Here is a 13,983-nt window from a genome sequence, read left to right as displayed (position 1 = left end):
AGTGCCTTCCCCCTCCCAAATGCAGCTCTCATCAGCTTCAACAAATGAACCAATTAGCAGAGAGGTAACAAAAGCAGCTTTCAAATGAAACCTGCCGTTCTTGGGAAGGAAAAAAGGAAAAAAATACTTAAATAAATAAATAGTGCTCTCAAAGCCAGAGAAACCTCCAGGAAAAGCTGCTGAACGCTACCTGGGGCTCACCTGCAGGCTGTGGGTGGGAATGATCAGGATCTGACCATCTGGCTCAGCGCCCAACCTGCTCCCTTAAGCAAAGTGCTGCCCACATCCAGCTCATGCCAAATATAACATGAAAAACAGAAATACCGAAGTAGGCCCAGGGAGTGAAGTGCTACTGGGGCTGGTTTTCCTGCAGCTTTATGTCCTCAAGATAGATTGCCCCATGTCTGAAAAGGCAGGAGCTCCAATCAAAGCTATTTTTATGCCTAGAAACCCAAGTCTTTGGCATGACTTCCTATGGTGGCTTCTCTGAGGTCTGCAAATGGTTAAGCTCACAGTACAGACTTCTCTACAGTGAAGCAGTAGTGAAGGAATCCTTCTCCACTAACATAATATTGATGGAAATCAAGTAGATCCAATTCCACTGCTGTTCTGTCCAGCTTACCTGAAATGAACTAATAAGCAGGTAAGCTCCTGCAGGAATGGATAGAACCACAGCAGCCACATAATCACAATGCCTAATTCCCTGTGGACATTCAGCTGGAAATTAAATAGCCACCAGCCAACATGGGTTTGCATGATTCATATGCAGTGAAAGAAACCCTGTGGCTGGAGTTAGAGATAACACATAGGACATGAGCAAGAGTTGTTGGCTAAACTTTCAACGCCTGCAGTAAGGCAGCACCAAGATGAGTTTTAGCCCTATTTTCATTAACACCATGAATGACCTCTGAGTACTGTAAACAAATCACCAGCTCCCAGGGCCTACACAGAGCAGCAGTAGCAAAAAAAGCCACTGACTTCCTTGTCTTGGATTCCCTCCACAAACAGAACAGGGCTAAAACAAAGGTGAAGCTTTATCTACCAGCAGGGATTTCAGAGTTCATTGCAAGAAACGAGATTAGGACTGAGGGTGTTACACTTAAAGCACAGAGTGTTGAAATACCAGCCTCTTACCCACACCGCATCACAGACTTCAAGCCTCACCGTGAACATAAGGACGTGCATGACATACCATGACAGAGTCCTGAGCCTTCAAACACTCCTGAACACAAGAAGCCATCACAGGGAGATTAGAGCATTAGAACAAGAAGCCACAGAGAGAAAAGTGAAGGCGTTTTCTGAGTAGCGGCTACACAGTGCCTGGTTACTCCACTTGTTCCCAAAAGACTTGCTTCCTACACCCACACCCCCCTGCAAACATTAATGTTTAAATAACTACTGAAGAAAACAATCCCAAAACTCTTCACATAGTTCAAATACTTCACCTAAAAGGAATTTTGATTCTTACATCTCAGACTGCACCAGCCCTCAGCACAACACACACGTTTACACCGTGGTGCTTGAACTGTGCAAACAGAAGGCATGGAGCTGCAGAGCTGCTCATGGGCCTGGCACTACAACAAGGAGATCTGCCAGCTCTGCATATGTTTTCCTGTGAAAAATGCCATGCTGGTCCTCCACTTACTCTTTTAAAGTGCCTTTCCATAGCCTGCATGAAAAAGAAGTCCTCCTGCAGCCAAGAGACACGTACCTTGAAACCTATGTTGCTTCTTTCCAGGACTGGAGCTCCAGAATATTTCCACCTTGCCCCAGAGAGAACACATTACTAACAGCAGCAGCCCCCCAGTAGTACTCAGTCAAACCAAGCAGAGAAGCCATGTGGCTGAATGAGGTCTACAGGGTTGTAAGAACATCGTTCTCCAAAGAGCATCAGTTGCTCTCTGTTACAGTACTGCTATTTGAAACCTGGAAAAGCCTTTCCATCCCAGAGAGCCATACCATCTCCTTCCAACAACTGTGCTGCAGCCAAACTACTGCAGAAACCTTCCAAGAGAATAGATCAAGCCTTGCATTCCTCAGCAGTGATAAGCAATAAAAATCCATTCATCTCCTTGGGATGCAGACAATTCATGTCTCAGATGAACATCCTTTGTGTAGGGTGGCAGGGTTGTATTTGTTTCCCCGAAGACCTTCAACTGCTTAAATGCAGCTGTAACAGAGATGAACTCTGAAAACACAGAAGTACAGGAAAAGCAAATGGCCAGGAACCATTATAACCAAATTATGCTACAAGACTTTCTCTCTCCCTTTCCTTCTAACACCTGGCAAACCTTGTATAGGGCTAACAGTAGCAAAAAGAAGCGTTCCATCATATAGAAAGAATTAACAGGCTGCACCATTGCTGCTCAAGCTCTCAGCACTGCAAAATGTTTTGGGGAAGCATAATGCAATTTGGAAAATACTGCATCTTTCACTACCCCTTTTCATCTTGCTTTTCATCAACGTAACTTCTGAATGTCTAAAACTCTAACAGAACCACCACAGCAGGTACAGCCCTTTCCTGCAGCAGAACACCAGAAGGTACAGTTAGTTCAACAAGACTGGGGACGTTTGCCAAGCCTGCTATTAGGAAACTTGCTTGGATCAGATGAAGATTTCAGCCATTGTAGAAACACACTGCAGACTACGCTGTAGGGCTCACAGACCCTGCATCAGAGTACAACCACTCAATGCAGTTACACAAAATAACACCCCTCATCACACATCATGACCACACAGCTGGATGTGAGAATATTTTGTTTGTTTTTGGTTTTGAAATGGCAGCATCTATCCCCACTGTCAGCACCACCAAGGCCAAATGAATGTGCACTTACTGCACTGGTTACATGACACACACAGTGCAAGTACTCTTGCTCTGGGACATTTTTGCACACCTTAATGTTTATCAGTTGGCCTGTTGGGGAAGAACCGTATCTGTATTGTAGAAGGACCAATACTTCCATTACAGCTTTTGCTACTGCCCTGCCCACCACTCCACACACCCCTTCTGCGCTAATTTCACTGCAATAAGGAGCACAGAGAAAGCTCATTGTTAAGAAAGGAGGAGAAAAATGCACTCTTATTTCCATTCAGAGGCAGATCTGCTTTGAATGGCAGCCCCCACATCTGACCTGCATCTGAACGGGACTTAATCACAAGCAAGACAGCCCCCTTCAATTCCCACTAGAGGTTTTCAAACTACCGTATATATTTGCCCCCCACGTCACCACAAGCTCCTTTCTAACATAAATCTCTGAGCTACATACAGGCTACATGGCACCCCCAGGAAGCCAACAGCAGCGCTGCAATGTGCTGAGAGCACAGTCTGGTGAGATTCAGCTCTTGGGAATGAATGTTTTCATTAGCAAAATATATTTGGCAGCTTTTACACATTACAGCAATTTTACAGCACTCACCTAAATGACACGCCAGAACTAGATCTTCACACACAGTCACAAAATTAAAGGAGATATCCCAGAAGCAAAGTGACCCCACCAGTCATTCCTGAGCAAAACAATCTCCACTGCTCACAGGAGACACAGAATGTTTTCTCTTACCCATACGCACATTCACAAGGAGTAGAAAGCTAATTTTAAAGTGACTGATACAGTTACAGACAGGTATAAAAACTATATGGGACTTCACGCCTTAACAAGCACCGTGTATTTAACTGTTGTGCACAAAAAAACCCCAAACCGTTATAAACATTTTAAACTTCCTATTGCACAATTAAATTGGAATTGAGACACTTTGTCATAGTTTAAGCCAACACAGGCTCAGAATGTAATTTATTCTACACATCTAATATCTCCTTGTTGCCTGAGCTTCGGAAACACTTGGAACAGCCAGGAACTGTATGTTAAAAGCAAAAGAATCCGGTCCATTACAAAAAGATCGGGGGAGACCGAAGTATTATAGGCTAGATTGTCCCAGGTCCTAAATCTCTCTTTTCACTTCCCAGAGAAACACAGCACAAAAACTGCCACGAACAGAAATTAACATTATCCCCTTCTCGTTCCCAAAGTTACTCGGATCTAACTTATGCGAAGCAGTTTTACTAAGGGATATTGAGGAAGGATTTTAACAAACTCAAAATCCTCTTACAGGAGATCCTTTTCAACAGATTACTTTAAAAGGATTAAAACTGCTCCCCGCGTAACTATCCCCGATCTGCTCCTAAGTGCTTTCCTTGCGCTGTTCCCCCACGCTGTAACAGGAGCTCCCAGCAGCCAGCCAGGAGCGATCAGCACTTCTCCCCTACCTGAGAAGTCTGCAGAAGTCTTAGCAAAGTTGCTGAAAGCTGCCAAGCACATCAGTCCTACGAGAAAAGCGGAGGTGGGCGACACATCTGGGCAGCACATTCTTAATTTTCCTCACGGCTTATTTTCTTCCAGAGAGAAGGAAAGCACTTTCTACCCCAATTCGACGCTCACTGCCCGGAGAAAACTATTAGTCCCATTGCTTGGAAGGATCACAGCCAACAGCCAGGAAGAAGAAGCAGTCGCGCGCAGAGACCCCCACCCCCCTTTGGAGTGAATGGATCCCACAGGGCGAGGCTGGCGAATGACGCCAGCCTACCTGAGTCCTGGCGGCAGACCCAGGGTCCTAAAGGCCATCCCTTCGCCCCGCTCCCTGCATGCAGCCGTCCCACAGGACCTCGAGGGAAAGAGCTGTGGGGGAGGGCTCTGAGGGCTGCTTTAGGGAAGCCTGGTTGCTGTTACATTAGACTCTTCTCTCTCTGGTGCAGAGGGACAGAAGGACAGGGAGTATTTTCAAAGTGGGGAGCCTAAAACAAAGTGTTTGAATATACACGGATTTCTGGAGTGGTGGGCACTTGCAGCTGCTGCTGATATTAGCAGCAGTGTTCTGCCAGGCTGGTGGCAGGTCAGCTCTTTGGTTATAACCAGTGTTGCAGCTGATCCCACCTGGGATTCTTGGCACTGGCCCTGGGATCAAACCTTCCTGCATCTCATCACAACAGGTGCCAGCCCACTTATCCAAAATGCTCCTTCCTTTTGACAGCAGCCAGCCACACCAGGATTCATCTGTCCCAGTGCATGCCTCTCCCCTCCCTCAAATTCAACAGGTTTTAATATAGGCCTGTCATGTTCAGACCAGGAGACCTGTCTCCTGCAACAGTTGCTTTAACCAAGTAGCAGAGCATTTGAGGCTGACCCCAGCTCAACATACAGAGTTAAGAAACATCTTTGGTTCACCTGAAAGCATGTTCAGTACTTGATCTTTCCTGATCTCCATCTGCATTGACATAGCACCAAGCCAGCCATCCTGGCTTGAAAGACTCAAGCTCTGGAGAAACCAAGGACTGGTAGAGACCCTGCTTTCCTCAAGTTAAAGAGTTTCCTCTTGGGCTTTGGTCATCTTGGTGATTGTCCCTCCCTACTCGGCTCTTGTGAGGCCCCATCTGGAGTACTGTGTCCAGGTGTGGAGCCCTCAGTACAAGAAAGACACAGAGATTATGGAAAGGGTCCAGAGGAGGGCCACGAAGATGATCAGGGGGCTGGAGCACCTCCCCTATGAGGACAGGCTGAAGGAGTTAGGCTTGTTCACCCTGGAGAAGAGAAGGCTGCAGGGTGACCTCATTGCAGCCTTTCAATACCTGAAAGGAACCTACACCCAGGAGGGGAGTAAACTCTTTGAAAGGGCTGACAATAGCAGGACTAGGAGAAATGGATCCAAGTTGGAGGAGGGAAGATTAAGGTTGGATGTTAGGGGGAAGTTCTTTACTATGAGAGTGGTTGGGCCCTGGAACAGGCTGCCCAGGGAGGTTGTGGATACCCTGTCCTTGGAAGTGTTCAAGGCCAGGTTGGATGGGGCCCTGGGCAACCTGATCTAGTAAAGGTGTATGTTTGGTGGCCCTGCTAGGCAGAGGGGTTGGAACTACATGATCCTTGAGGTCCCTTCCAATCCGGGTCATTCTGTGATCTTGGAGATCTCTGACTCTGGTCATCTGCACTAGCTGCATCTTTGGCATAGGCTTTGCGTATAAATAATGAACACAGCCAATATATCTAAGCTAGAACAGACTGATGATGCAAAGAACAGATGGATAGGTTTGATGGGCAAAACCAAAAGCAGCAATTGGCAGTGTGCCTGCACATATAAACCCACAGAACAGCACTTCATAGAGCTGCTGGGGAAGAGGAGATAGAGCTGCATCTTCATCCTGTAAAAACAACTTGAGCAGAAACAACCAAGGAAAACCACAACTGGCTTTTACTCCTCTGTCCATGCAGAATTTAGCCAAACATCCCAAAAACATTCACCTCAGAGCTGAAAAAAAATGCAAGAGACTTCAGCCCAAACATTTTTATTTTTATTTATTCTTTCCCCCAGAGCTGCATGCCTTTGTAAAGGTTTTGTTATGCTGAAATTTCCAACAGTGTTTCAGCTGTTCTCAGATGAGAATCAGACTGGCTGCCAGACTACACATGAAAGATGTTTTCAAGAGCACTGCTATGAATATCAGTTTAATCGTTCCCACAAGAAACTCTTCCCAACCTGGTCCATGGGCTAAAAATCAAACTAAAGGGGTCTGTAATGCTGCGGCCTTGTTTGCCTGTTGTCCATGCAGTTGCTTGCTTGAGTTTCAGCCATCAGCAGCAAGGATGAGGGTAGTGTGGGATACCCTGAGTTTGAGTCCTGTCCATGCTCTGTCCACCCAGACCACACAAACAAAGGGCTGGTCAGACTCAAACTGCACCCACGTAACCCTCCTTCCCACAAGCAGCTCTTTGCACCTCAAAGATCTACAGCAAAGACACAGATAGGGCAGTTCCCAAGGACAACGGTGGGTCTGATAGCACAGATGCTATCATCAGTCCAGCACATCCAATTAGTTGGTGCCTTGTGTATGAGGTGCTATTGAATTTATCACTATGCTAGAACTACAGAGATTTGGAGTCATCTTCATACTCCACTACAAGTAACAAAGATTTCAAACGACAAGGATTTCAAGGATCAGAGTCCCTCCGTTATGAATTAGACTCTCACTTTTCTCATGCTTCTTCCTTCTTGCCTGTTTGGATGTTGATCTGAGATTTCTTGCTACATAACAGCACCCAGCTGAGACCTGCAGGACCTAACGCTGTTTTCTTACACCTCTAACAAGAAACTTCTCCCACTTGTCCTAACTCACTAGTCTTCTCTAAGAGCTTCCCTGGGAAGGTTTGTCAGCCACTTGTATGATGGTACACAGTGACTTTTTCTCTGCCACTTCAAGAAATTCATTGGCTCACTTGGAGTACTTACCAGATAAAAGGGTGATTTTTACACCTGAAAATGACTATCCCATGATCACAATGGTCTTTGCTTTCTCAAGTAGCCATGTACACTCAAACAGCTTATATCCCCATTGCACTCCAGTGCACCCATGCTCATTAATGGCCCTGGTGGTTCAAGGTAAGTGGTGTATGTTTTTCCTGCTCTCTCACCTATGGTAACCAAAGGAGAATTTACTGTATCCTGCTGCTGCATAGTTGTGAACTGCTTCTAGTTACAGTAGTTCCCAATATTTTTCTACTTTATGACAAACCTCTTTTAATTTCAACCTCCACATTTACCCTCTTCCCCCTCCCCCTTTGTCTCCTGTTTTCCTACCAACTCAAACTGCCATTTATTTCCACAGAAATCAGAAGCCATCCTCATACTTCCTTATCTGGAAATTCTCTACTCACCTTCTGGGAGGAAATACGCTTAATTCAAAGTAAGATTCATCTCAACATTCAGCCTTAGAACTGCACTTTAAGCATTTATCCCAAACCTCATCAATGCTGTGGACTCTACCTTGAGTGTATTTGAGTGCAGTAGCATGAGTCCTTCAGCATTCCCACACATCCTCCTGTCTCCACATCTACACATAATTACATCCTATCCTTATTGCAATTGATGTTACAATTTACATCGTTCAAGATTTAGCTGCTCAGATCAGTGAAGAAGTTTTTACTGACTTCTCAGTTCAACAAGATTTTCCTCTCCCATCCATGGGAGTGGGTGATAGAATCATAGAATATAACAAATTGGAAGGGACTTACAAGGATCATTGAGTCCGACCCCTGGCTCCACGCAGCACCACCCAAACCCAAACCCCACGACTGAGAGCAGTGTCCCAGAGCTCCCTGAGCTCCATGCCATGCCCACCACCCCCTGGGGCAGAACCTTTTCATAATCCCCACCTCATTCTCCCCTGACTCAGCTCTATGCTCTTCCCTCAGGTCCTGTCACCATCACAAGAGAGAAGAGCTCAGCTCTGCCCTTCTACTTCCCATGTGAGGCTACAGCCAGCATGAGGCCCCCCCTCAGCTCTTCTGCTCTGGAGGCAACAGCCTCAGCTGCTCCTCATACACTTTGCCCTCTAAGCCCTTTCCATCTTCATAGCCCTCCTCTGGATTCTCTCTGATAGTTTTGTGTCCTGATATTGTGGTGCTCAAAGTTGCATCTGGTGCTTGAGGTAAGGCCACAGCAGGCAGGGCACAGCAGGACAGCCCCTTCCCTCACCTGCTGGCAGTGCTTGGCCTGGTGAACCCATCACATTATGTTTTTTCCCAGCTTTATGCTGGGCAGCATTGGCTCAAATGGTGAACCAGCAATAGAGCTCGCATCATCAGTACACTTGAACAACACTAGATCTCAGGAAAGCAATTTCATTGAAGCTTCATGCTTTCTGATGTTCTCTTTACTAAAGGACAGGTCTAGCAGAAGGCAAAGCTCAAGAGTGCACAAGGAACATACAGCAAGCTCTGAAAAGAGCTCACCAGCTTTTTTTTTTTCTTGCCTTCTCATTGCTTAGGGGCACAGCATATTTGCCTGGTTTTGTGGAGATATCTAATACCACAGAAAGATGTCTAGCTCACAGATCATTAAACCAATAAGAAATCAAGGGGAAATGGAGCAAATGCCTTGCTGCTGAATGGATAGCCTTAATCCCAAGTGTAATTCCACAAACAGTGCAAATTCAATAATGGACTGGGAAGCAAACAGGTATTTTTCTCATTTCACATGTGCTTAAGGCAGGAAATGCTACTTAGAGTATGTTCTATTTCTGTCTTTCAGAATCGTTTCTATTTGAAAGGATAGTTACAAGAGTAACTATGCACTTCTATGTGTACTCAGGACAACATTATTGCCAGTATTTATTTTACAATGGTTTCAAAAAATTATTCAGTGAAAAAGTCCAGGAGCAGTGACCATTACAGAAAGGGTTGGATTGTTTCATCTATAACAGACTAAGGAGCTTACAATAGCATAGAAACTCAAATCATACAAAAAAATCTTTGCACGTCTCATCCACAACACTAGCACTAGAAACCTCTAGTTAACTTCAAGACAAGAGACACTTGCCACTGCAGAAAACTCATACTGAATATTTACTGCCTTTCCAGAGGCAACCGCCTGGAAGGCCTGGCCCTGGTCCTTAGTGCAGTAACGTTACTTCTAGGCCAGCTACAAGGAAGGTGAGGGAGGAGGTGACACTTCAGACTCACTAGAGACTTGCAGCTGCCTGAATTCACTCAGTTAAGCTTCTCAGGAACTGCACCAGACTAGCCTGAAAGACGGCGTTTCTTTCTTCAAGTAGTGCTTCAGAAACAGAAAATCACCCTCAGGTGAATGACTGAAGTAGTGACCTGTTTGCAGCACGTGAAGTAAAAAAGGATTAGAGACCACCCATCTCCCAAACATTTTTTATTTTTGCTGGACCAGCCCTCTGTAACAGGCTGCAAATCAGCATCACCATCTGCAACACTGCAATGCAACACAAAGGATAACAATAATAGCAGGATGAAAAAGTCTTTGGCTACACCAAACAAGGACAACCCCGAATGCAACAGCTGTGGACACAAAAACAAAGGAAAAAAGTTTGCTTACCTTCAAAAGGCCTCAGATAGACAGAGATCTCTAGCAAGATATTCTAACCTCCACTACCAACCCTTAAATGAGTGCTGGAAGGAGTGAATCCTGGCTCCAGCTCTCCGTCACTCAGCAACATTATGTGCACCTGAGCTCTCCTGAGTTGTTTGTGCCTTCCCACCAGGGGTTCAATCACTGCTTCAAGCTGTGACTTAGCATTTCTCACCATCATTTTCTGCCCTATTCTGCAGTGATACTACAGGTGCTATTTCATACGCAGCATCCTTCCTAGATGTTCTCAATCTGAGCTGCTGTCACCTACAGAGAACCTTTATTACAATTGGAAAGAATGGGTGGAAAAGTAATACAGAAGTGTAACAGTAAAGGAACCAGTGTGGAAAAGATGCTATTTCACAGGAAAAGTAAATATGCTCACCTGTCTCCAAAGGTCTAGGCTTGCAGGAAAGGCTCCACAAAGGAAAGATCTCCAACCAGAAACCCTTCCCCAGTAGGGGGGTCAGCCCTCAACTGAGGTCTAAAAGAGGTGTATCCTGGCTCCACCCCTTCCAGTCACACAGGTCTATTGCCTTTCCTGCGCTCTCAGGGCTGACTGGATCTTTTCCTCAGGTGCTCAGTCATTGGTTCAGGCTGGGACTCAACAGTTACCATACACATGTGCTAGCTGTCTCTTGGACGCACATAATTAGACAAACCACCTTCCTCTTTCCTGTAGTGATAGGTAAAATGACTCATTTTGCTTTTCAGCTTCCTGAATCTGCTCTAACACAGCCCACCATCTAGTTTCTACATCACCTCAACAACGTGCATCTTCTGACATTAGTAAAAAAGCAGCTGTGTTCAGTCCTAAGGTGGCCTGAGAATTAACTTGAGGCTGTTGGATTTTCAGCAAAAGACAAGTGCCACAAATGGCATTATGATTACCTGTGAGAGTGGGGGGCTTCTCTGGCTGTTTTAGGAACCCAATATCCATAGCTGCTGACTCCTTTGTGGGGGATGAGGCAAAGATGTGAAGTTTGTAAAGGCCAGTTCTCAGGTAGAAGCCTGCTGTAAATGCAGTGGATGCTAAGTGAGACGTAAGGTAAATCAGCAGTTTGCCTCTTCCCCCTTATCTTTCTGGAAAAATACTGCATGCAGTTGAATGAGCATAGTGGAGAATAACATTATGATTTCTAAAGGGCCTTTGTGGAACAAAGGATATTGGATCAAGTTTTCTCCTGAGCTTGCTCACTGCTTATACAGTAATAAAGAGCAGAAGCCGGCTTGCTTTAAAATGATGAGAAGCTGTGACTTTGAGCAATATGATCATAAATTTTGCTTTGCTGCTTTTTCCCATGCATGAGAAGGTTCTGATACTAGGTATAATTTGCTGTGACAAACTGCTGCCATTAATGCTTTCATCAAGAGAAACAAATGCTCTCCCTTTGAAATCTCCTGCCCACCTCGAGCAAGCAGTAGGGTTATAGAGAAAGACCAAATACTGGCTCTATGAAAGGCAAATGTACTTGGAGTTCACCCATCAGTCTTCAGATTACACCCACCTTTCAAGATTAGTGTTTTTTCGTCATAATCCACTCTGATGGTTTGTTTGAGCTCAGTGCTCTTTCTAGGTTTTCAAGATTTCTGAAGAAGCTCATATTTCTGCAGTGAGTGGCACATGGGTGATGTGCCACAAAAGCCATACCTACTTTTAGAGCACGCCAGGAGCCCGGGGCTCAGGTGAACAGGTATGAGCATTGCTCCAGCTGCCACACACAAAGAAAAGAACGCCGTTGGTCTGCAGGGTTAAACCACGTGTGGCTCCAACAGGATGTACGCTCAAAAACAACCTGGGGGTGTTTTGACAGAATGAACTGAAGGTTTTCCAGTCCACTGCCTCCCCAAACTCAGTGTTAGAATTCTGTGTCTAAAGAACAGTTTTCTCTCACTTCTTTGTTTGCTGTACAATAAGGTACACAGCTGTTTGAGACAGAAAGGTCTGGTACCTTGGGTCATTTTAGACAACATCTAGGATTTAATAATTTTGATTATTAAATTTCAGCAATTCATGTTAAGCTACGGCAACTCACCATGCCTCATTAAAGGCTTCCAGGAGGACTAGAGCTACTGCCAAACTCTTTGAATATTCTAATAAAATTCACCATGCACAAACATTTCTGGATTAGCTTTTACATTTCCTTTCAGTCAGCAGTTGCACAGAACTGCTTTGATACCTGGGATAAGCAGGGCGCAGAGGAATCCAGGCACTGTCTTATGTTTACACTGGCATGGTTTCTCAGGAGAGCCTAAGGGACTTAGTGAATAGGGCAGATGCTCCTAAGACTGTGTGACACACATGGCCTCTCTGCTTCATTACTGAGATAGCAACGGTTAGAGTAAGGTTCTGGAAAGGAATTAACAGAAGCATTATTTCCACTCTCAAATCCAATCGAAGACAAACTGTGCCAGGTCCTCAGGTCTGTTCTGAACCTGTGCCCATTCCCTGTTCTGAAGGAAATGACCATATTTGCTTCCTAAGTACCCAGCAAGGATGAGGCGAGGAAGGCCTCCAGCAGTTAGATTCATTGCTTTTGGAATCTTGCCTCTTGGGACATCTTGTTCTTAACCCTGAATGCACGACATATTGTATCTCCGGATCTGCTCAGCCCCTTGTAAATATTTCTGTACGGATGGAGACAAAATCACAATAACAGCAGGTGTTACTAACTTTTGCTGCCTCTCTTCTAAAAAGATACGCGTTCCCTTAGGGAACGTGAAGTTCACATTCACTCCCTTCTTCCCACTCTCTGACACTTCACAGACAGCTGTGTTAGGGTTGCTGCAAGGTTGCCTTGGGTGTTTAGAAGAAATCTTGGGTAATTAAGAGGAAGTATCATTTCAGACTGCAGCACAGCCTGATTCAGAAAGTGATACTCACAACTTCCATCCTGTGATGCAAAGACTGACACTCATATCCATGCTGGGCCTGAAGCAGTTTGCCATGTTTTCAAAGCTCAGATCACCCCAATAACAACTTATTCATGTCTCTAATTTACACTCAGTGTCAAACAAACCAAGGGCGTTCCAGATCCAAAGTAACTGTGAATTCTGAATCAGCACCAGTACAGGCTGCCAGGCATCTCCACACCAGAAGTGTGTGCTCCTTCCCTACCTGGCCAAAGCAGCGGATGGTCTGAGATCACAGCACTTCAGACTCTCGTGCCTACAAAATATTGAGATGAATCCCAGAGGATAAAAACTGAAATGGCTGAAAGTCACCAGGAAAGGGTGGAGCAAAAGGCAAGGCAGATTTAGTGCCGAAAAGTCAGGATAGTGCCTAAAAATCTTTTTTCACCTATAAGAAATAACCCAACATTCAGTGAGACCCTCAGCAGGAGTTTGTTTCTACATGGCTCCGGGAGGAACCAGTCGTGTTGGTGACCTGAGAGACAGTGAGAAAAACACCAGGGGAGGAAGACGGGTCATTGAAATGCACGTGCTGTGAGATTTGGTTCTGAAACACTGTAAGAAGGACATCGAAACACTGGAACGACTTCAAAGACAATAACGTGAGGGATGACCTTACATGGCAGACCTTGTCCACATCTCAGTGGTGACAACGAGACTAAGCACAGCCTTCCACCTGCCTGCCCCTTCTCTCCAGGGAAACTCAGATTCCCGAACAGGCAACTGAAGTGCAAAAGGTGGCAATAAATAAAAGCTCCAGCTCTTGTATAAGCTCAACTGTTCTGAGATCTTCTTGATACTATTTCGATATTGGAATCACTCCGCAGCACCACGAGGTATAACTTTCTGCCTAGCAAGGACTTAGACACTGAGACCCGGTAATAACAGCAATATTTTGAGGGGGAGGAGCCCGCGAGCAGCGCTCGGTGTGAAGGATCCTTAGTACTTGAAGGGCTGTGCTGCCCCCTCCTGTTGCCTCAGTGCCCTGGATTCACTCGCGTACGTCGAAGGAAAGCCGCAAAGCTGAAGTGACGAGGTGTTGCTTACAGCTCTGCACTCTGCGTTTGAGCCTCGTGCAGCCACTAACTGAATACAGACTGCTCCGAGCAGCGGAGGAAATCTGACTGAAATATGTTTAAAAGCAGCTCAGTAACG

The 13,983-nt window shown here is 45.4% G+C and overlaps 1 protein-coding gene across 1 annotated transcript in view; it reads right to left on the bottom strand.

The window, feature by feature from the left end:
* The window catches only part of LOC140250245 (protein eva-1 homolog C-like), a 158,102-nt gene extending 153,741 nt beyond the window's left edge, over nt 1-4,361 (bottom strand). Inside the window, exon 1 of the mRNA XM_072332827.1 lies at nt 4,262-4,361. Coding sequence (XP_072188928.1) covers nt 4,262-4,361 — 100 coding nt within the window. The remainder of the gene's footprint in view (nt 1-4,261) is intronic.
* Between the last annotated feature and the right edge of the window lie 9,622 nt (nt 4,362-13,983).

Source organism: Excalfactoria chinensis, chromosome 3 (assembly GCF_039878825.1).
Source record: "Excalfactoria chinensis isolate bCotChi1 chromosome 3, bCotChi1.hap2, whole genome shotgun sequence".
Classification (NCBI taxonomy): domain Eukaryota; kingdom Metazoa; phylum Chordata; class Aves; order Galliformes; family Phasianidae; genus Excalfactoria; species Excalfactoria chinensis.
The sequence above is the reverse complement of the archived record's forward strand: the minus strand, read 5'-3'. Positions and strand labels throughout refer to the sequence as shown.